Here is a 23,910-nt window from a genome sequence, read left to right as displayed (position 1 = left end):
TCTCAAGTCATCAAATTGACACCAATAGCGTTTGAGGGTTGGTGCCCCTCTACAAGGGGTTTTGGATCACGAGTAACGCTTCCTTGCTAAAGCATTTATTGGGAGTAGTGGTAGAAGAAGGTTCCTACGATATTCATGCTAGTCATAGATGCCCTGTAAGTCAATCATATGAGTGATGACACGTGTGACAGGTTACATACTCTTTTTATTTATTATTATTTATTAATATTTTTTTCACTTTATGTTGCTTATATTATGATGTTTGTAGATCTGTGCAATAAAAATTGAATCATGATGAAATCACAATAACGAGACCAATTCACCTTTAAATACATATCTTAAATAATCTCAATCATATGTTACTCAAGAGAAACATCGAGATAACCGGACAGACTGGTGTGTTATATACCTGTCCATATGATAGAAGTGGCTAGTCTTAAAGCTGCTCATGTGGGGACACCGAGGATATAGTGTAGGTACTTATTAGAGAATGAGTTCACTGATTGATCCACTCATAGAATGTTGGATGGCTGATGATGCCTCATTGTTAGACAGCGATTCTATCATCCTAATTATGTATCTGGTCCTTAGACTTTAGACACTAAGGATATTTTGTATGAGTACTTCACTCTTTGATACCGGACTTATAGGTTTGGAAGTTACAGATCTAACACAATTGGTTACTGGGAATAGCAACCAATATTACGAGGGTTATTGAGTATCGATAAAGGATCATCTGCTTTCGGTATCATCAGAGGAATAATAGAGAAAAAGTTCTTCTGGAGAATCCGATTAGAATGATACTCAAGTAAAAATTGTAGGATTGATAGAGAAAAAGTTCTTCGGGAGAATCTGATTAGAATGATACTCAAGTAAAAATTGTATAGGCTTGACATCATCATGCCCAGTATACAATATCTGTGATATTAGACGGATAAGAGGTATGATGAATCGGAGAACTCGTTAAGAGCAGTTATTAAATATAGGTTGGGCGGATAATGTACTCAAATCTATGATTGGCCTCTACGCTCGATCCGTGGGGTGATCGCTCGCAACAGATCTTCTGCCCTAATGGACTCCTTCCATCTTCATGGCATCATCTCCTTCACCGACCGGATTGCTGCTGATCCTAATGTTTTTCATTTGCCGATCAGCATTCATGCGTGTCGCTGACTAGTGGGCATATGCATTAAGCGTGATCTTTTCTCTTGAGTTTGTAGAAAGATGGCACAAGTTTAAACAAGTTCGAGTCCTTAGCTTGCTTAGTAGACATGTGAAACTTTTTACTAAATTTTAGTAGGCGACCTGTTTCAGCGAAAAAGAATAAATAAATAAAGAACATAGAACAAGCCTGGTGGTAAATGACCAATGAATGCATCTTGTTTACAGAGCATAAGTTTTTACAAGTAGCAATGGTACAAAATAAAAAATAAAAAACCTAAAGAACCTTGTGGACATACCATATCTCACCCCCAAATACTTCGACAATAACTCAAAAGTCACATTGCTAGATGATCAGTAATCCTTTGCCGCTAAATAAACTAATGATCACACAACAACCGCGAAGGTGATTTTGATACAAAGCACACAACAAAGAAACTCAGGCACCGATAACAGATATGCAAACCTAAAACTCCTAGAATGGAAAAGCTAATTGAAACAAGTCAGGTTTTCTTAAAAGGGTTAAAAAGGACACATCAAATACACTTCAATCTAACCTGGACTAATTACGGGAAAATGACAATTGAAGCAAAAATCATCATGCATGTAAGCAGCATGGCCCCAACATATGTGGTGAAAGAAGATGAACCCTGAGAGCCATGTGGAGTCTGCTGCCTGCAAAATTTGAACAACAAGAAATTAGATGCATAAAGCAGTTTAAGAACATTATTCCAAATTTAGGCTGGAACAGATGGTGTTAAGAATAATTTAAACATACTTCTGCTTATCTTTGAGGAGTCCGCAATAGAGAACATTATCTGGCATCGGCAACTCTGTCTTGTTAGAATTATCTTCCGGATTGACAACTCTTACATACACCTCCTGCCCAAGGTACCATGTATCAAGATTCTCCACACGCACATTCCAAAAACCTACGCTGTCCAATGAAACTAGTACAGCAGTCCATGCCCCTGGGAAAACCTGAAAAAGAAAAAAAGGGTGCACAATGTTATCATCAGAGATCATTGTGAGCAGCGAACTGGTATGGCATGATTTTGTAACTGAGAAGAGGAGCCCCAAATTAGGAGATGAACAAGCGATAGCTAAGAATATATTTTGGTTGATAAAATTGTTATTTTGAAGAACTTCCATCCAGTTGAGTTGAAACAAGTACTACAAGAAAAATTGTTTCCGAAGGATCAGATGAGAACATTACGGAAGAATATTTATTTATGGATGACACAACATGATCATATTTCTTATTCAAAAGCTGCCAGAAGACCTCAAAAATCACGAAGCTGGAAAGCTATCTAATTAGACAAAACAAACTCCACCTTCTTAATCACAATTTAGGACAAGACAAAGTTAAATTTCTATTTTGACCTCCGCCAAAATTTATTTTTCTGGCCTTTCTTAGACCACAGTTTCAGCTTTAGGAAAAAAATTGTAGATTGTTGGATAACTTTGCTTTCAAATGGATGCGGGGAGGTGGCAAGTGTTTTTTGCTTCTCCATGAAACTTCTGACCATAAGTAACTAAGCTGAAAAACATATCAACAACAATTGGAAAGCCTATCCCCACAGTTATATATCTAAAAGTGTATCAAGTAAATTGTAAGGTCCATCATAGAGTGTGAATAACCCTGTGGCCACAACTGTAGGGCCAACTTTGTGACCCTAGGGTGATTGACCTTATTATGGCAGCATAAATGGGGTCATATAGGAGTACATAATAAGTGGGTATGAAACACAGCATCAGAGGATTGGAACCCCAAGGCAGAGAATGACTGTGGACAACCACCATCTGGAGATGCAGATGTGGCTGCCAAATGTTGCCACAGAAGATCTAATCTCCGGTAAGGCACGTAAATCCATAGGCCACTAGATCTGAATAAAAGTCAATTCATTTTGTAGCATCACAAAACTGACAGAAAAAAAAAGCCAAAAAGACACATCAGAACATGTCAAACAGAGAAACTAAAAGAAAACTCATGAACCAAAAAAATCAATATCAGAGATCAGTGACAAGAAATTAGAAGATGAAGTATTGCATATCAATAAGTAGTTTTCTACAATAAAGTAGATAGCATTAATCTGAAACTAGAAGCCTGGAGGAGAACAGGAAAAATCCAGATTCAAATTATACAATTTGATTAATTTATCAAATTGTTTGAAGAGCAAATCCAGAATTTTATGCACTTAAGTGTACGCCAAATTTTGGTTTCCGTATGCCCATATCATCATATCATATTTGAAGTAACCTCACAGACGAGGTATAACAAAAACACACATCTCAACTACTTGGGAGGCAAAAATAATAACATAATATGTGAACAAATTCTTGCCACATCAATGCAAGAAAATCAACAAACACAAGTGAAGGCAGGTAATATATTCAAATATTTTCATCAGTTAGGAGAACCAATAGACTTTGAGACTAACTTTGAATTCAGCAAAATGAATTTTCATTTGAAAGACTTTTGCAGTAAAAGAGGAAAAAAGATAGTATATTGGTGTATAAAGAAACAAGGAAATCCTCTAGCAAAGACCTGTGTTGTGCAGCGAGAAACACCATCCCACTTATTGTATGTGCCCCTACTGTTCTCTGTCCATTCTCCATAATCCATCCTGTGTTAATTAAAAACCAATGTCACGTATAGAAAGATAAACAGCATAAAAACAGTTTCCTATAGCTAGTATGCAACACTAAATGTAGTCCATACCCCACCACAAAGAATGCATATCCATCCATGTGGTATGTCTGAACTGTGGTGTCATTGTTTTGGAATATAATTTCCATGAAACCCCTATATGTGCCATTGATTACAGATGTTCCAAGTCGAGGTGGTCTATCAAGTGGTCTAGTGGGAAAATCAAGTGTATAAACTCCCTGCTTGCCAAACTCGTCAGCAAGCCTCAAAGGAGTAGCCGGAGGAGAATATGATATACCACTAAGTACAGTCCTGCGTTTTCCATTGATGATCACAGGAGGCATATTTCTCAAAACATACACCTGGGTAACATTGATCGAACCATATCTGAATGATCCTTGAGGATTAGGACGTGCAGCACCAGCACTTACATTTGTCCTGAAAAGATATGAGAACAATAAGCTGCATGAAAAAAGTTGATAGTAACAACTGCAGATTTGATTTTAGAGTATACTACATAAACCAACTGTAGATTCCTTCTGAAGACCAATGAATAAGCAGCCAGCAAGAAATTCCCAAGAGAATAAAGAGTTCACATTACAAATTCCAACATCAAAAAAGCCAAAACGAGGAATATATGGGCTCTTTTTGCACAACCAGATACAATTGCAGAGCAAATTACAAAAGGAATACAGCATATTATCACGAAAGCTGGAATATTTTAGATATGAAATTGTACACAAACCTGATAGATCTGGCCTGATTCATCGAAAAGGTTTTATCATAGAAATCATTAGGGGGATCAGGAAGAGGACCAGCTGCTTTTCCCTTGGAATTTGAATAGTGTAAAATGGCAACACCAGTAACTCTGGTCCATAGCGACTCATTCACAAACCTAGCACTTGCCACAATATAGTAGTCACTGCTTGCATTCTGATCCATGGTAATCAAGAAGGAATATGATTGACCCACATGGATATCGAGGTTGGTATAATTCTGTTGCACGGTATATGTTCCTTCTGTCTCCGCAAGAAGCAGGTTGTGATTTTGAATTCTAAAGTTCAAGCTAGTTGAGATGCCAACGTTGTGAACACGAAAACGATATGTTTTGCCTGTTTCAAGGAAACAAATTTCTCAGATGTCATATAAAACTAATACAACAAAAAAGGACCGATCAATGAGAAGATAAAGAAAATATAAATCAACTATGGTCCAACAGACTTGGGAAATAAGATCATCTACAGAGAACAAGAGAACTCTCGAATTGGATCTAGAATAATGTTTCCAGTTGCTCCCAGACTAGATGCATTCTATGTGGCTTTTTTGTGGAAAAAAAAAAAGACTCAATCAGAAAGCATTTCCTGCATAAATATGTACGGAATTAGCTGATATGGCTTTTAATCTAACAAACCAAGTATGGTGGTTAAAGCTGGATGCTGCATAACTGGAAGTGCATCAGAGGCATGCACATAAAACCTTTGTGTGATTTCACCAACTCTAATTTCTTACCACTACAACTAAAATATAAAATTATTTGTCACGATCACAAAGAAAACTCATATAAATGTGCATCAATGGAATTAAACAACATCTGACCAAACAATGTTTTCTTATAAATAATATAAGCTTTTAGCTCACAGTGATCCTGGTGTTACAGAGAATTTAACCACAATGTTGGAATGAATTACAACCAGGTCCAAACTTACTGCCTAAAGTTCAAAATCAATACCTAAAAATATAAATCAACACCTCTACATGAAATAATTCATCCTATATCAGCTTTTGATTTTTTAAGTTTTGCTGCTATTATCGAGAAGACCAAACTCCTGAGCAGTTCAAGCATGCAAACTGAGCAACCTCCTTCAGGGAAATCAAAACTAAGGACCTGACTTAAAATTTCTTTTATTCATAATTGATGGTTTGGTAATCACTGACAATTACCAGGTTCGACGTTGATGGTTTCATAATCGATGCCATCAGGAACAAGTGTGGTATTGTAACGGTATGGCCCCTTCCCATTCATCAGAACACCATCAGGCATACCAAGGTCCTTCCCCTCATCAAGGGCCTTCCTCAGGTCCTGCACACAGGATCCCACCAAGCTAAGGTCATGCGGATTACATGCTTACGGGTAGAGAGATGGACAGCAGTTGAGAATCCACTGACCTTGTGGCTCTTGATGTACCAATCCCCGATGAAGAGAGTGATGTCCCCATCCGGGTTCCCAAAGGGCACAGCAATGACTTCACGGTTATTGACGGTGATCCCACCAAAGCCACCGGCAGCACGCTGGAGGCCAAGGGAGGGAAAGTAGAAGAAGCTGCCGATCTGGTCCTTCACTTGGAACTGGTAGGTCCAGTTCCAGCCCTGGGGGATGGGGCAGTTGGTGCCCAGCACCCCGTCCTGCCAACAGTTCTTTCGGTGCTGGATTCCGTCCCTAGATCCAAGCAGACCGACCACACAGACAAAACACCAATCAACAGCAAGAAACCAAACTCAAAACCCCGTTCCTTGTCCCCGAGCGGAGCCAGCATATAAACGAACACCATATCGACATCAAAAGACCACCCTCCAAACCCTCAAAACAACCAAGTCCAAAAGAACAAGAACAAAAAGAAAAAGAACACCATGTCGCACCAAATCAACACCAAGAAGACGAACTTGTGATCCCCTTCAAACCGTCGAAGGGAAAAGGGGAGGGATCAAGAAAGAAAAAGGAGAAGGAAAAAAAAAGAAGCCATGGCATCAAAAACACAACTTGAAAGCCTACTTTTAAACCCTCGAAAGAAACAGCGAAAAAAGAGGATCAAGAACAGGAGTCCAGAAAAGATACCATGTGAGTAGCAAGGGCTCATCCAAGCTGTTGAGCACGTTCACGACCACATTCCAGTTGGTGGTAACGTTCATAACGGGGCCGGGAAATTGCTTCGAGATCGCGATCACCTGCCATCAATCGCCGCCATCACAAATCAACGGTGACTACAGAATCCGAAAGGAAAAAGAACCCAACAAACCCTAAGAATCACCCTACGAGTCGTGCGCCGCTTCCACCGAAACCCGATGAAGAAAAGCTAATCGTTTCCACGTACTAAAGTAATGAAGAAGAATCACCTCATGTTCTTCTTCAGATCAAGCAGATTTCTAGATCTAAAAAGTAAACGTGAAGGGAAAAGAGGTGCAAACACAAGCGGGAGAAGTAACCTGCTGGGGGACGCCGAGAGGGGAAGCAGTGATGTAGGAGACATCGAAGTCGAAGTAAGCGAAGGGGTCGCCGGCGGAGCAGGGGCCAACCAAGGTGGCGGCGCACACGACCGCCACCGCCACCCACCCGGCGCTCGACCTCCACCGGCCCAGCATTTCCTTCTGTCCCCCTAGACTAGTGATTCTTGTCTATTTTCGTACAAGAGCTGCCTCAGAGAACTCTTCTTCCGCCGTTGACAAACCAAGTTGCTTGCCAGGGAATCGGAGAGCAGTTGACAGCCGAGAAGGAGATCAGCAACAGCAGCGGTAGTGTATCCTCTCGCTAATCACTCTCTCTTTCTGCCTCGCTCGCCGGTTGGAATGGCAGGTTGTACTCCCAACACCGCCTGTCTTATGCTCACCTCCGAAGACTCGTTAGTGAAATGGGGAGCGTCTTCTTTTGGTTGCGGTTAGGGGAGAGAGAGAGAGAGAGAGAGAGAGAGAGATTAATAGGGTTTTCCTCGAGGGCTGGTATTCTTATGTATGGAGGAGATTGAAAGAGAAGGGAGTTGCGCTGTTATTATTCTACTAAATTAATAAGGACAAGAAATATTATTGTGTTAATTTATTTACTTATGTGAGGTCTAATAAAAAAGGAAGGGGATGGATGGATTTAATTGCTGGCTTGGCTTGGCTTGGCTTGGCTTGGCTGGGCTTTTGAAACGTTTAGGTATTCCTGGAAAGACGTGTACTTCTTGTAATTTTTTATTGATTAAAGAAAACAGGGAGAGTGTGTTGTGTGTGGCGAGAGCGGGAGGCGCGGGCCAGCGAATCGCCAACGCACGCAGGCTAGTGGAGCGGAACTGAGTTGTACTCCGATCAGCTGTTCTTCTCGAACAGCGGAAGCGTAAGAAGCCACCGGTTACATGCCACTTGGGTTTTCGACGTCAGGATTTCATCGTTACCTTGAGATCGCCCTGTTTGGTGACGGAAGCTCCGCAGCCGCTGCCGTATGCATTCAAAGAGGGGCACATGGAACGAGGAGGGAAAAAGCGCGCGCGTCCCGAGTGGAGGAGGGCTTTGGAACGCGTCACAACTGAATCACCCAAGGGAATTTCCCCGGGTGACGTAGCGTCAGAACATGGGACAGACGCACATCACCCGAGAAATTTTACCGAGCTCAGTCGGTCAGGGCCGGCGCTCCTGCGGCCTTCGCTCGAGTCTTGTCGTCTCCAAATTAAAAACGCGACGAGGGAGTGGACCGTTACGAAAAGCATCCAAAGTTGCAATTTGAAACCCTCGTCGTGGTCGCCTCGATTTGATCCCGTGACGGTCCCTTTTAATTAGCAGGACAATAGGAATGATGTCGATCCATCATCACGATGATTAAAAACATGAACAAAGCTAGGGATTGCCAAAATTCGCGATTCGTTTGTCCTGGGAATCACTGATTCGAAAGAACATCTTCCCATTGCTCGTCCGTGCATATCACAATTTGATCTTCGATAAGTTTAAATATTTTACGTGGAATAAAAATATATAAGAAACAACACACACCATTGTTAATTATTTAATCGATTTTAGAATTGATACAGAGAAAACGACTTAATCGATATCTCAGTTTCGTATGATCGATATATAACTGACATCTTACTATGATCAACCTGTGATATCTTAGTACCACATAATCGACATGTGGTCCATACCTCAGTGCCACAAATGATCAAGTCAATTAGATCATTATTATATCTTAGATTCAGTGCAACATAATGATGATCAAGTTTGGGAGAAATAATCGACTATACCCGATAATCGATATTGATCACGAGAGTAATGACTAACAAAGCCATATACTACTTTAAGCATTTTAAGAATATTTATTGGGAATACAGTTTTTATAGAGTATAAAACTATCAAAATTGCATGAACAAGCCATTGACCAAGATTGAACTGATTTTGAAGAAAGTATCGATTGGTTCTGAATCAGCATCCACTTTGGATGATAAAAAATTGACTTAATATAAATAAATATAGATAAAAAAAAAATATATGTTTATTATGATTTAAATGAGTTCATATATCTAAGTGGTTAATGACGTTAGATAATATATGCAAATCAGGACATTAATTGTGAGTCGGCATTCTTTGTTGCTCGACGATGATTGCGTTGTTTAGATCGCAACGCAAGCGTCTGCGTTTCGTGCACTTTCGGGCAGAGGAGACATATCCATGTATCGTCATCGACGAGTTTTATATATATATATATATATATATATATATATATATATATATATATATGAACTATTAATTACGAATATGATGCTGATGCTGATGGGTTCGTGTACATGACCCGATCTCATTGTCGGATAAAGTAAAACCAGATGTAATCGAGTCGAATGGAGCTGATGAACCGAGAGAATGATGTAATTTGAAATCACCATTCGTTCGTTCGTTCGCACCTGTTTGGATTTCTTGGGGTGCCTAATCGGCTTCTCTTTTGGATTTGTGTAATGGCGATAGGCAAAGGGGAAAGAAGGTTGGCGCACAGCTCGGCTTTCTTTTTGACCAAAAAGAGCACGTCGTTGAATGAATAAAAAAGAAAGCTGAACTCACACACATACTTTTTTGGTCATGCGACTGACTACAGAGAAAGCTCAAAGATGCGTCCCTCGTTATCGATTCATGAGGAACGTGAAAGTGTGAGCCGTCCCCCATATTCCCAGTCTTCAAATATATTTGGGCTCGCGCCCTCTCTCAAGCTTGCCACAATTACCGGCTGGAATATAGGGCGGATGGGATGGGTACGCATGGGCCCACCACCGTCCACGTCTTGTTTGCACCGTCGTCGTTGTTGTCGTCCCACCAATGCTTGCGTCTGTCTGTTGACAAAACACACATACGTATACACACATACAGAGAGAGAGTAGCTGCCGAACATACGGGAATGAATAGGGCTGAAAGTAAGTAACGACGACATCTTCGGATGTGGTCCGTCTCAAATCAGCTTGTTTTATTTATCCTACGATAATTAATGAGTTGCACCGACAGATTGATTCGACCAGGGTTTAACAACAAAGGTGATAATAGATTAAAAAAAAAAAAGGGTGCAGTTTTGGCTTCCTGTTGAGGCTATTAGTTAGTGCACCGCACCTAATACGATACGGGCAAAATATTAATTTCTCTGGTAGAAGATCCAGTCAGCAGTTGTGGAATCTCAGTGTATATAATACCAGTCATAGTATTATTTCGAAACTTGATTCTTATTGTCAATGATGATTGAATCTCTTTCCTCCTCAAGACAACTTACGAAATGCTTACAGTCTGTCAAAACCCCGAAGGCTATATATGATGTATGTATATCTATCTATGTCTATATGATTCTGATGATGATGATCAGCACCACCTCCCAATCGAAGCAGACAGTCTGAATGGAATATTGGACTTTGAACTCACCACATACATACATATACACCGCCCACCTTACGCGATCAATCACATGGGCAGACTGCCACCGACACGTGGGCGAAGGTTCCACGATCTCTCTCAGCATGTGGAGTGTGATATGGTGGTGGGAAGTCAAACGGATTTATGGAGTTGGGTTGGAAATGTTGCATGCTTTCATTTCACACATCTAAATCAGTAATGCAATGTATTGTCGGTTCAAGTGGTTTGCATGCAATCGATCACGATGTCACTAGCGCTTGGGGAGAAGCAACCCATCGGAGTTCCTACTTCCTCCTCTATGTGAATAAACATTTAACGCACACTTATTAGTGCATCAAAGGCTGGCTTCATTCAGTTCGAGGAAATATGTGTGTGTGTGTGTGGCACGTTTCGGTTCGCTATTTTTTGAATTTAATTGAAGTAATAGTTAATAAAATGTCTGATTAATTGAGTATTGAAATAAAGAAAATGTATGCAATGTTGATCTGATTCACAAGTTATATATAAATATTTTTATTTATTTATGAAACATGTTCTTGGAGAAAAAGGAAATGAACATCCCAGGGATGTCATGAAAAGAAGGTACCAAAGATTATGTTATTAAGATGATAGCAGAAAAAGGAAATGAACATCCCAGGATGTCATGAAAAGAAGGTACCAAAGATTATGTTATTAAGATGATAGCCAAAACAGTGTGCAAATTTATGAAAAAGGCATTTAAAAAAAAAAAAACCAGTTGGGCGTTCAAATTCCATAGGCCGGCTTATATTATTCACTTATCAAAAAGACAGCTCACCCTTGCTGTCAAATAAGCTTAAACATTGGGTGGTGGCCAAATCTTCCCAAAAAGTTCTTCCACACGCCTTGTTTGGTTCACATACCCTTCAAGCCCAGCAGCTACAAGCTCTTCAGCAGCTGGTCCCATTGCAGATGCAAAGCTCCTTTGATCCCACTTCACAAGCTGTAGCATGAAAGAAACGAAATGTGTGAAGCAGTTTCTCATGTCCACAAAGGTCTTTGCGTATGGATGAAATTTGTAAGTGAATGATTCTGAGCTTAGCATTTCACAAGAACAGGACACAGTAATATATTGGTGTCTATAAAATTTTCCTTGGTGAATGTCAGTCAACAAGTCTCAGGTAAGTAATGCAGAGAATATGTGTGATCAATTTTTTTTATAAGACGAACTTCATTTCTTCTCGCAGAGCACATGATGCAAGTAAAATTGACAAGAAAACAAGACAAAATAACATTGCCATGGAACTCAAATGACTTCATAACGTCTTTTGCAGAGGAAAAAAATTTGAAACTTCATGTAAGAATCCATGTAAAATTCAAACCAGCTATGTTGTTGGTCTTGTATTGCATTACAGTAGAATAATCCTAAATTAAGCATATGATATCTATAAATTGTTTCTCTCACTTTACTAAGAGATATTTGTTCCCTTCTGAAGTTCCTCAAAAGGGACATGTATAGACAATGAATAGGGAAAGAAAACACTTCTAAATTATATATATATATATATGTATATATATATATATATGTATATATATATATATATGTATATATATATAAATATATATATGTATATATATATACATACATATATATATATACATATATACATATATACGCAGACACATACACATATACATATACATATATGTACCACACACACACACACACACACACACACATATAAGAGGATAAGAACAACATCTCATAGAAAAGAATTTACCTCTTCTTCAGTGAAATTGTACATCCTCGCAGAACCTGGAGATAACCTCCTTACATATGAATACTTCTCATCAGGATAGGTAACAGATTCTTTCAGAGACTGCAGTAGTTTTAGAGGTGCAATTATGTAATCAATCCTGCAACATAGTCTTAAGATTAGTTCATGAGAAACTTAGATACTAACAAAATGCCAAAAGAAAATAAAAAGGCTACCCAAGGAGGCTAAATATATCTTGCTTATTCCGAACCGCAGCGGCCATAAGTTTTGACTTGTGCCCGTATTTGTGAATATAATTGTATGTTTTCTTAACCTGCAATTGTGTATAAGAAGAAAGTTAAAAATCCTATTCTATGGAAGATTCAAGAAATAAATTAACAAACTCCTGTCCTGTTGATAAAGAATATTTTCCACCATCACAGGGACAAACAAAATGGGAACATGATATGTAAACATAGGTTTATGACCAGAAACAAAGAGAGTTAAGTAGGAACATGAACACGTTATCAGCAAGGGACTGGCTTTTAGAGCAGGATATTTCTATCTAGAAGTTTCATTATATGGTTACTAAGATGGTGATATAGGTATCCAAATCCATTATACAAGTTTTATATTACTAAGCTGCTTTGATTTTTATGCTACTTAAAATGTCTCCATAACTGAGCATTTGGTAAAAGAAACTTGAAAGTTCACAAGAAGTAAGCATGTATATATGTCATGTCTTGATTTTTCATTGGTAAAGCTGAAAGAAAAGAAGTTGAATGCCCAAATTCCAAACACATAAAACTCCCATTCTAGAAGATCTTGACAGGAACTTCACTTGGAAACTGGTCTGGCAAAACTGAATATCCACGGCCAGAATGGATTGTTTTAAGACATTTTAAGTGACTGAAGCTATCTATTGTTGAACGAGTCTTATTAATATTAAAATACTAATAAATTCCAGAAAAAAAAGAAATTAGTACCACAGCTACCGTGAACTTATGCGAGTGAGAATTAGGCAAAAAATCAGCAGCCACAAAAAAACGAAATTCTACTTTCTGTGGTAAAAAATGTTTAAAGCTCTCACAAAGACTTATCATGTGGGATTACTCTCTCTTTAACTGCTTAATATTCACTCTCATGTAAATGTTAGTGCAATCATATACTTGAGAAACAAAAAAAGAAGTAACCAAAAAATTGCAATTAAACTCACCAAAGCCAATCCAGGATCTTCCCCATTTCTGCAAGCAGCTTCAATCTCTGGATCACCAGAGTGATTGCGAGCCCAGTCCTGGAGTGTGTTTCATCATGACCATCATAACAACTTTGAAGAAACATTAACTAATGGGAAAAAAATTACCCTAATGCGACCAACAAATATCTGAATAACTGATGCACCAGCTTGAGCTGCAGCTGCTGCTTGAGAAAAGCTGCATGGAAGGTATGAAATCATCACAAAATCAGAAAAGTGTGACAGCTAAAACATTAATCAAGTATGTTCTCAAAATCGCTAGTTAATGATATATCCCAAAGACCAATATTATGCTAAGAAGTGCAAAACTTAATAGTCTCTCCAAATACATAGATATGGAACACAAGCCTATGTGCATTCCTTTACAAGAAGCAAGGAGAATAAAAGATCATGTATATGTTCCTGATAAAGTCAGTGACTAATAAGTAGCGGTTAATTTCTAAAATATGTGGAGCCTTAAATAATGCTACACTGTGAGAGTCTCTAATAATAGAAAAGGACTATCAGAAGAAAAGTTGGAGCAATATTCTAATCATATTCTTGTGGAGTTTTGCAAGTGTATTTTTTTACCAAATAATGCTGTTAAAAATTTTATTTGTTTGACACAAGTGAATTTAAAAAGCTCTGTATCAATCGGCAAACTATCACTATGAAACCTCCTTAAAGATGCATGAATCAAAAGAAAGTATTATTAGGCTTATATCATAAAAGGGTGATCTTGTGGGGAAAGCTCTTGCCAATGTGAGGTCTCAAGATGGTCAATGCACGCAAGCTTACCCCTTGCATATGTAGAGGATGTTCTTATGATTGGAAATGTAATCACGATAATTTCTCCCTTAACATAAATTAATTACTATAAATGATGTATTTGCTTTATTATTAACTTCTATGTTTGTGTACTATAGTTAAGGAAATGATTAAATTGGTTTCCTTAATCATGTGGATAAGTTAGGAATTTTACTAATTAATCAAATTATTAATTGATTTATTTCCTAATGAATGATTTGATTTTTAGGAAGTAAATATTTACATTCTATTTTCATGTGTGAACTATAAGAAATGAATATTATATTTCTTTTTTTGTGTATGAAAATAAATTAAAAATTAAATTAAATTATTACTTATCTTTCGAAGAGATTTTATCTTCTCCTATATATAGAGGACAACTCATTTTTTATTTCTCACCGAGCCTATCAATGAGAGGATTGAGGAGAGGACTTCTCGAGGAAATGATATCGAGGAAATGATAGTCGAGGAGATGATAGTCGAGGAGAAGTAGGATCCTTTATTTATTTAATTAACTTTGATTTATGTTTTAAAATCTTAATATTGAGACTGTTATAATTTTATAATGCATAATGATGTTTTAATTTTAAATTTTCATGATTAGTAAATAATGATAATTGGTTTGTGATGTTAGAATGATTATTTGATTTATATTGATCTCTTAAGCTTAAGTGAATTTTAATATTGATTTAATTATTAAAATTCTTATTTTTGAATTAGCATAATAGTTCTAATTTATTTAATTAGATATATCTATGTTTCAAGAATTATGTATAAATTTCTATAATGTAATTAGTTTTAAATTTAAGATCGTGAATTAAAATTTTTAATTAATGGTTTTGAATTATTCTTTAATAATTTTAGATATTGAAATCTAATTTGATAAGAGGATTCTAATTGGAGTCTGACTTGAGTCAAGTTGATCTGTTAATCTGGATCAACTCAGCCCATGTGTTCACAGATCTAGCTCATGTAGCCAAGTATAACCTAGCCCATATGACTCGGCATAACCCAGCTTATATAGTTGGGTAGGAGCCAGCCCATATGGTAAGGTACAACCCAACCCATGTGGCTAGGTACGGTCTAGTCCATGTGACCATGTATGACCCAGCCCATGTTGTAAAGTACGATCCAACCATGTGGCCAGGCATGGGCCAACTCATGTGGCTAAGTACGATCTAGTCCATGTGGCTATGTATGACCCAACCTATATAGTAAGGTACGACACAACCATGTGACCAGGCATAGGCCAACTCATGTGGCTATGTACAACCCAGTCCATGTGGTCAGATACAATTCCAACTCATGTGTCTAGGTACGACCAACTCGCGAGTCAAGCATGGCCCAGTTCAATGGTAAGGCTCCGCCCAACTTATAAGTGAGGCTTAGCCTAGTCCATGAAGTTAAGTCTGCCCAGTATGCGATTCATATTAGACATATTGTCGCTCCTTTTATATAGCTCGTTGTACCTCAACTCAACTTATTACTTGGAACATGCATATGCAGTGTATGTGACCCATCTAAGACTCGGGTGGGTTGATTCGGTTTGGGTTAATACTATACGATATAGTCCAATTTCCTCTCTCTCTCTCTATTGGTTTGAGCTCGTTAATTAACTAAATCAGACAGGTTTGATCGGTTAAAGCCAGTTTAGGGTGATTCTATACTAACTTGACTAGTCCAAACCTATTTGACCTAATCGAGATCAATCAAATCTAAATTAGACCAGTCTAGGATAATTCTAGACCGGTTCTATAAGGATTTGAGGTTGATTCCATTAGATCATAATCGAATTGAGTTTGGTTTAAGTCAATTGAGCTATTCCAATTAAGGTTTTGGTTGATTGAGGACTATTGAGAGATTAATGTTTCATACATTTATGATTTGATGAATTTAAAGGTTTTATCTGAAGATGTTATTTGAAAATAATTACTGGTTTTCTACTTTCTTAAGTTTGTGATATTGATATGATTATTATCATATAGTAGATATGACTAGGCTAATAGTTCACATTGAAAGTGCAACCTGTAAAAGGAGCGACGAGCCCATCACAGTGCAGAGCCGCTAATGAACATAGTCTAGTAGATTTACATCAAGTATGGTCTCTCATAATATTTAATCATATTGATTTCTTGATGCATGCGTGAGTGAATGGATGATTGTAAATGAATGATTATGGATGTTTATATATCCTTGCTAATGGTAGGTATGGCGATTCCCTCCGGGACTAACGGGCCGTCAGACGTAATGGTTAGATGGTATCTCCATCCGCTGTTGGGAGGAATGTGTCCCCACTTGGGCGGATGAGGGATACCACTCTATCCGTTATTGGGAGCGCGATATGGATTACCTCCATCCACTGTTGGGAGTGCGATATAGATTACCTCCATCCACTATTGGGAGGAATCTATCCCGTGGAATATGTCTCTTCATCCGCTATTGGAAGAGTGCACTATCGGGTGTGATATACGTCTTTGTTATCTAGTTATTATGTATGTGTTGCATGTGGCTGATACATGATTTTGTTTATTATGAAAGAAATTATTATCATTTTTCTGATGCATAAGTTTTATGATGAATCGATATATTATCATTTCTTATTGAACTATTGATATTTATTTATATTACAGAATATTGAATATTATTTTTATGATTTTTTCGAGGTTCTTATCAGCATGTGTAGTTACTGATATGTTTTTATTTTATATTTATTTTTAGAATAATCTACTACTTTGTAATAGATCTGAAGTTTGGGTGGAAGAGACTTATGACCCTACCAAAAAGATGTCATCCTATTTCTAGTTAATAAGACATTTACTATTGTAAAGACAGATTTGAATTCAAGGATGATGAGAAAAAAAAAAAGAGTTTATTATGTAAATTATGAATAATAGAATACTGATTTTATTATTCTTTTTATAAATCTAGAATGTGACAGGAAACTTAGGCCCCCAAGTTGCAACAGTGCAACTTGAAACTAACGCCAAGGTACCCCTCAATGATTAGGCTTAAACCATGGTCACAAATTACCAATTATGTAAAAAATACGCTATGCCAGACGACCAATGATGAATATGATTATAAACTTAACGTAAGATGGTCTAAATGGTAAATTTCTTACAAGTATGTCTGCCAATACCCTATTCATGCAAAATGAATGCTTAAGATGCATCTTAGTCAATCAAACAACTACTTTACATGACAAAAGCATTCATTCCATATATAGGCCTCAACAACGGTTTTCTTTAACAAATTCCAGTAATGTTACTAAAAAATGATTTATTAGCCAATTGCATATACCTATATACAAATGTTAAATGTGTTTGTATTCCTTCTGATTCCAGTAACCTGGAAGCTTCTATACCCTGAATCAAGGAAAAGGCTTTAATCCAAGAGGAAACGTATTGAACAAAGAAATTAAACAACATTTGCATCTTCAGAATTTCAAGATATGAAAATTAAAGTAATGCATTCAATTTTAGTTCTTACTTGCCAAGTTGAAGGAATTTTGAAAAGCAAACGTTGAGAAGAAACCTCTACTTCATTATATAACTTTAACAGTTCATGCACCTGGAATTCCCAATACAAATTATAAGTACATCACATCAGAGTAAATGATTAACCAGAGAATTTAAATGGATAAAAATATAAAGTAATTCAGTTGAATGTGACAACTGAGATGTCATGCCCTGCACACACAGACAAACATATTAATTGCTACAAATTAGAAAGGGAAAATCTGCTGCAACCTTTGCAAAGCAAAACTGGCCAATATTCTTGATAAGGGTCTAGATGAGAGGAAGAAAGAGCCATCTTATCTTTTTACTCAAAAGACATTATAGAAAGCTAATACATTCTGACAGACATGCTCTTTATAGAGTACTAGGAAAAAGAAAAGAAAGTGCCCCTAATTCAGACTTACAAAATCTTGGAGGCAGACCAAAATTATCATCATATTATCTGAAAACTTCCATCAGAAGGTGACACTAATTACTGGACGAAAGCATCTGACTGATTTTACTGCTTTTTCTTTTATTTAAAAAGTCAAGTTTTTAAAAATGAATAAGCATCGATGCAATGGGTGGTTCAAGTTGAACAGTATATTGTACCAATATCATATGGCAAGAAAAAAAATAGCAAGCATCAAAATAAATCTGATTAGAGCAGCTATCGACAATGCAGGTTTGACAGGGATAACCTGAAATTCCAGTGTCTGTATCAGATTATTTTAGGGGACAATTCAAGTGTAGTTCAAGTTGCAAAATGTTAGGGTGATTGGGACAAAATTTGCTGATGTGCCAAGCAATTTAAAATTCAAGGATCGAAGCGCCTCAGAAGAAAGCAGGAAGGATTTTGCCTCACCAATTTGAAGTAATTCGGCAGTGCCACAAATTCAAGATATTTCACCATACCTTTCGGATGATGCCTCGTGTATCATACGCTAAGCGAGCGTCGACTTCGGTTGAAACCCTCCCAGGGACAAATCTGGCCAAGTCAGCTCCCACATTCACTAAGGCCTGCTCGTTCACAAGTAAACAATTTGATTGAAGCAAGCAAGAAACTCAAAAAAAAGAAAAACACCATTTATCTAAAGCAGTAACGCAACAATAAACCTTGTTAGAGAAGCAGGACAAACGATCACTAGAATTCTCTTTCCCATTGCATTCACTATCAGCCAGCGCTGTCTCTATTGCACTCTACCACCGAGAGGTACACACATTATTGTGCAGAACACAATCTTCTCCTTGTCTTGGAACAATTCAAGACTTCAATATCGTATAAGTCCAGCATTTCTCACCTTGAACTTGGTGTCAGGAAGGCTACAAAGTCCCAAGAGGAATGAAGAGCTAACCGTGGCAGCGGTAGGGGGGAACCTGCAGGAGATTCAAAATGACTAGTAGCGAAGAAAATCTCGACCTACAAAGGGGGGGCAAAATGAAATAAATAATGAATTCCGTCATGCCTTTCAAAATCATCGAAGACAACGGTATCAGGGACGATCTCGCTGAAGCTCAAGACGGCATCCAGCTCATTGCTCAGATCTTGGAACCCCAGAAAATACAAAACAATTTGGATTCAATCAAAACGCCAATAATCACAAAAACAAGCCCAGTGAAACAGCAACAGCAAATCGGTGACCTACCGGTGTCTGCGGGAGAAGCGTTACCAGCGAACACACGAACTCTCGGTAACGAACGCTGGAGCCGGATCAAGAGGCTCGGAGGCGGTCGGGCGGAACCGGTCCAACTGGCACGCTAATCGATCACACGGAGGGGTCAAGAACGGGCCAAACCAGGCGCAAAGGAAAGGGAAATCGATAGCAGAGAGAACAGACGAAGAAACGAAAGATGCAAAGCGTAAGAAGAGGGAGATGGAACCTTGGTTAAGAGAGCGGCGGAGGACGGAGAGGAGGCGATCGAGATGGACATTTCCTCTTCCTCAAAACTGACTCGGCGGACGGAGCTTTCGGAGCAGTTGGTTTGAGCGGGCATTTATTTGCTCAGTTCCGATGTGCGAGGGACCGGAAGATTAAGGCAATGACGAACTTGCCCCCACGCGTTGTATCGGGGCATGACAAGTGTAATATAAGGAGCACCGTCAATTATGATAACGGGATTAACTTCTTTTAGCCGCCTTGTCCACATCAAGTTGAATAACGATAAATTCTTAAATTTGAAATGATAATTTTTCTGCCGCGTTGGGCGCGACTGGCATTTGATGAACACAAGAAGGGCAGTAATGTAATTGAATAAAGAGGCTTCCAAGGATTCGATACTCTCGAGGTTAGCATGCGGCCTCACTCATCCTGCGGGCCCTAGTTTTCTGGTCGAATCACCGTGGCAAGTTTATTTATTTTATCTTCCCAAAAATAAAATTAATAAGGTAGTTATTAATTAAAATATTAATCAGCAGTAAGCTTGGCAGAATTAATTATTATACGGTAAATAATAAATGATTAGAGGTTGGATCCGTCAAATAATCATCAACCCAATCCAATCCAACCCAACTCAACATTTAGCCCACCAAATAATAATTAAAGGCCACGTAACACCTTTCTCGAATAGACCCACGTGTCTGAGTGGAAATTGGTCGACCAAGTCGAGCCCATTTTAAGAGGCACCCACCAACCATATGCTGCGAGGTTGCAGAAATAAAAAAGAGTCAAGTCGAATATTATTACATTTTGTAGAAATATATCTGTTTAGAAATTAACGTAGAGTCTACCGAGCGCCACGTCTACAAGTTCCACTCGACCGTACACTTATCACATCAAATTAATGATTAGAGAGTCTAATTATGGCCAGGCAGTGAGCACGTGAAGGGCATGATTTATGATTTGACACGCCATGCCGTTTTGGGTCTGGCGCGACGATGAATCGTGGAATGGTTTGAGCGACTCCATGAAGCGGTTGCGTGGTGATCGTTTTGGTGGGTCATACGTTGCCCGTCTGGAGTTTCGTTCCACGTCATCGAAACCGAATAAACGATTAGTAGTAGTCACAAAATCTCTAAAATATTTGGAATAGAATGGGAGATGTACCTCCTCCAAATGGATTACAAGAGGATTAAGCTCGGTCGACATATCCTGCTGGTCCACAACAACGACTATTCTATGTGTACCTCCTCGTATCACTGTAACCATCATCATGACAGACTCTTCAGGAAGACTTTTTTTTTTTTTTTTTTTGTCTGTGACTAATAACCAAAATTGACGCAAATAATAATAATAATAATAATAATAAACGTATCTCTATTGAATGAACATATACTAGTATTTTTTTAATTTTCATTAAAAAAATTGAGCAAAATAAGGGGAAAATGATAAATTAATGCAATAACTTCGATGATAATCGTGCAAGTCGGTCGATTCGATCAATAATAAATATATGGAGCGGTAGAGGAGGTCATCATTTTTATCGTATTTGTAGCATTTATCGACCAATCATAACTGTCCAATCGATAGCGGTCTCCACTCGACGCGTGTTGATGATCCCCGCGGTGTTGGTGCCGGTTCGTTTTCGATCACCCATCTAATTTAATCCGGTGGGATATTTATTGAACCAAATCAGAATACCTATCTATTGTTGAGTTGATTAACCTCCCAGTCCGCGTTGCTAATAAAATGGTCCCACGATACGATGTTGCGACCAATCAGCACTGCGGGCCCCCGGAAGAAGATATTTATCTGCAGGGGGAATAATCGGGAGAAGAAATATAGAGAGGGGGAATAAGAGGAGAAGAGAAATCGTGGCGTGGTGGCCCGTCCCGTTGGTTGGTTAGTTGGTGTCCTGTTTTGTTTAGTTTAATGAATGTTCATTGCATCTCGTGTGTGTGTGTGCGCGGTTGGTTGTTGGTGTGATCTCTATCAAATCATGAGCCATGGTTGTTGTTGGTGTGATTTTTCATGCTACATACCACTTATTAGATCGATGCTCTCAAATTTCGTACAGATAATTTTATCTTCGTCGTTTACCTTTGAATCTGTGGATACATTACGTATGCTTTAATGTCAATAATTCATTCATGAAGTTGATCTGAAGAAAAAAAAGAAAAAAAAAGAGAGGATATTTAGGAAGAGATGAGAAAACGTAGACAGATGAAGTAACCAAAAGGATACAGTAGCGTCACCCATAACCCCTTTTGTACGACTCAATTCTTTTGGATACAATAGCGTCGACCGAGTGAAAAATTAAGTCGATTCCACTGCCTTAGCTCGGTGCTCCTCAGCTTTCATGTTGTCCATCACAATTATTACTAGCTCTTGATTTCTGCAGTTCGTCAACATAAATATACGCGTGTAATTTTATAGGACAAACAGATTCTTAAGGAAAAAAAAAGAAAAACATTTTTGCAAACCATCCTCATTAATTGAATTTCTTACAACAACAAAACAAATCTTTTTTTTTTATTTTATTAATATCAAAACATACTTCAAACTATGAACATGAGGGGAAGCAATATAAAGGTGATTTTGTAAATAGAGAAAATCTGGTGCGCTCTGCAGAATATTTGAAAAATATTTTTAAAAAAAATCATTTATTTTCTTACTCTTAAATTTATTTATTAATCTTAAGTCCATTGAAAAATAAGTCTCTTAAACAAGCAACATAATAATTTGCATGATCGTACATGTTTATAGAGAGGAAAATGAGATTGTAAAAAACCTTAAAATTATGATTTTTTTTTTTTTTTTTTTGTGAGCGGGGAGTGATCCCCTTAGCTAACCTAGTTTTCGTGTGTTTTGATGCTACGAGTCTTAGGATGTAATGCTTTGCAATAAAGTTTTTCTTTCAAGAAAAAAAATAATTTTATGAGATGTTATTGGGGTTTTAATGCTCAAATTAAATCATTCAAGTGATCGGGATTGATATGTGATATTGCATATTTCAGCACCATTCATGTGGTCATAGACGGGAACCACAACAAGGCCAATAAGAGATCGTTAGGCTAACATGACGTGACACCTCAAACTCAAACGAGGCGACCACGTGACCTCCGAGTTGTTCAATGTAGTACAAGTTGACACCAAACACCATGGAGCCATTCCACAAAACTCGATATGGTGCCGCATTGTGCCGACCCATACAGGTCGATCGATGTTCATCCGTAGGGTACAAGCCACTCTCTCGAGGAGTTAACAGCCATTAAAGGACCATGTACGACTGACCACCCCTTTGTAGGTATAAAAGCCCAACCCCTTGACTAATGGAGGGAGACTTCAAATACTCAACTATATTTTATTCCACTCAGTTATAACTTAACATTCGGAGAGGTCGAGTCAAAAAATTTTTCTCTCGACCTCAGCATATGTGCATGAGTTTGACGACAAAGAAGCAAACCATTTGTCAAGAGAGAAGATCGCACTCGAGAAATGATGCTCGAACCAAACCCGACCCGATACACGCTTTACCCGAGCATCCGCGCGAGTAACCTTGCTCATTCAGGATTGAATCGAACCATTCTAACACCTTGACGAGACGGCATAAAGGTTCACCAATAATATGTATCCATTAAAGTTTCTAAACTATTGTGTCTATGTTTACCTAATCAATCCAAAAACTTTCGTTGACATAGATATTTCGGGGTGTTGAATTATCTGTGAAACGTAAGGCTGTAGATGCAGTTTCTGGTATACATACATATATATTTACTATTTGTCGTTGTACTCAAATGTAAGACATGAATCGATAAAGGGATGCGACCGTGCAATAAAAGATAGAGAAGCAAAAAGGACAATAAACGAGAAGAGAAGGAAAAAGAATAATCCGAATTCTATTTTCAGTTTGGAGTGTGAGTTGTGAAACTTTAATCGTGAAAGGATTAATTTATATGAAAGATATTTTTTTAGATAATCATATATAAATAAATAAATAACTTATTGGAGAAAACTTGTCAGCAATCTAATTGACTCGTAAGTTGATGGGTGAAAATGGGTTCCATATTTTACTTGAAGTAATGTTGTGCTTATAATTTACTCAACAAAATCTTATATTTTTCACATAAAATAATTTCTACTGCGATGATAAGAGATTGAATCTCAAGGCATCTTAACATAAATATATAACAAAGGGATTAGGTTCGAAATTGTGTAGTCTCCAAAGATCGAAGATAGACAGACTTGGGATGTGGTGGTTCCATGTGGATCATTGCATCAGTTTTCTTCCTTATTTTTTCTTTTATTTTAAATATAAATATAAAAATATTAATCCTTTTCTACA

The 23,910-nt window shown here is 37.9% G+C and overlaps 2 protein-coding genes across 2 annotated transcripts; both read right to left on the bottom strand.

Annotated features, from left to right (window-relative positions):
* Nucleotides 1-1,341: 1,341 nt before the first annotated feature.
* Nucleotides 1,342-7,488, bottom strand: LOC135677411 (monocopper oxidase-like protein SKU5). The gene is made up of 9 exons (XM_065189741.1): nucleotides 7,013-7,488; nucleotides 6,645-6,754; nucleotides 5,978-6,248; nucleotides 5,753-5,891; nucleotides 4,557-4,923; nucleotides 3,884-4,249; nucleotides 3,710-3,788; nucleotides 1,940-2,142; nucleotides 1,342-1,836 (listed from the first exon to the last, which is right to left on the bottom strand). The coding sequence occupies exons 1-9, from the start codon at nucleotides 7,166-7,168 to the stop codon at nucleotides 1,728-1,730; spliced, it is 1,800 nt and encodes a 599-aa protein (XP_065045813.1). The 5' UTR covers nucleotides 7,169-7,488; the 3' UTR covers nucleotides 1,342-1,727.
* A 3,588-nt stretch (nucleotides 7,489-11,076) lies between these two features.
* On the bottom strand, nucleotides 11,077-19,718 carry LOC135677410 (uncharacterized). Its single transcript, XM_065189740.1, has 13 exons — nucleotides 19,570-19,718; nucleotides 19,335-19,446; nucleotides 19,155-19,233; nucleotides 18,990-19,065; nucleotides 18,805-18,888; nucleotides 18,604-18,708; nucleotides 17,681-17,761; nucleotides 17,492-17,556; nucleotides 13,514-13,583; nucleotides 13,367-13,444; nucleotides 12,387-12,484; nucleotides 12,175-12,310; nucleotides 11,077-11,396 (listed from the first exon to the last, which is right to left on the bottom strand). Exons 1-13 carry the CDS (start codon nucleotides 19,681-19,683, stop codon nucleotides 11,250-11,252), a joined length of 1,245 nt encoding a protein of 414 aa, XP_065045812.1. The 5' UTR covers nucleotides 19,684-19,718; the 3' UTR covers nucleotides 11,077-11,249.
* Between the last annotated feature and the right edge of the window lie 4,192 nt (nucleotides 19,719-23,910).

Source organism: Musa acuminata, chromosome BXJ1-6, assembly GCF_036884655.1.
Source record: "Musa acuminata AAA Group cultivar baxijiao chromosome BXJ1-6, Cavendish_Baxijiao_AAA, whole genome shotgun sequence".
Classification (NCBI taxonomy): Eukaryota; Viridiplantae; Streptophyta; class Magnoliopsida; order Zingiberales; family Musaceae; genus Musa; species Musa acuminata.
Note: the sequence above shows the minus strand (reverse complement) of the source record. Positions and strands in the feature narration are given on the sequence as shown.

What these genes read in the sequence shown, in the direction of transcription:
- LOC135677411 (XM_065189741.1), bottom strand. Translation starts at nt 7,168, where the DNA reads ATGCTGGGCCGGTGGAGGTCGAGCGCCGGGTGGGTGGCGGTGGCGGTC. An exon ending in AACCATCAACGTCGAACCTG is followed by an intron (nt 4,924 to 5,752) that starts GTAATTGTCAGT and finishes TCCTTGAAACAG; the next exon opens with GCAAAACATATCGTTTTCGT. An exon ending in AATCAGGCCAGATCTATCAG is followed by an intron (nt 4,250 to 4,556) that starts GTTTGTGTACAA and finishes ATATCTTTTCAG; the next exon opens with GACAAATGTAAGTGCTGGTG.
- LOC135677410 (XM_065189740.1), bottom strand. Translation starts at nt 19,683, where the DNA reads ATGCCCGCTCAAACCAACTGCTCCGAAAGCTCCGTCCGCCGAGTCAGT. An exon ending in CGCTTCTCCCGCAGACACCG is followed by an intron (nt 19,234 to 19,334) that starts GTAGGTCACCGA and finishes TGGGGTTCCAAG; the next exon opens with ATCTGAGCAATGAGCTGGAT. An exon ending in CATTTAACATTTGTATATAG is followed by an intron (nt 13,584 to 17,491) that starts GTATATGCAATT and finishes CCTTCCATGCAG; the next exon opens with CTTTTCTCAAGCAGCAGCTG.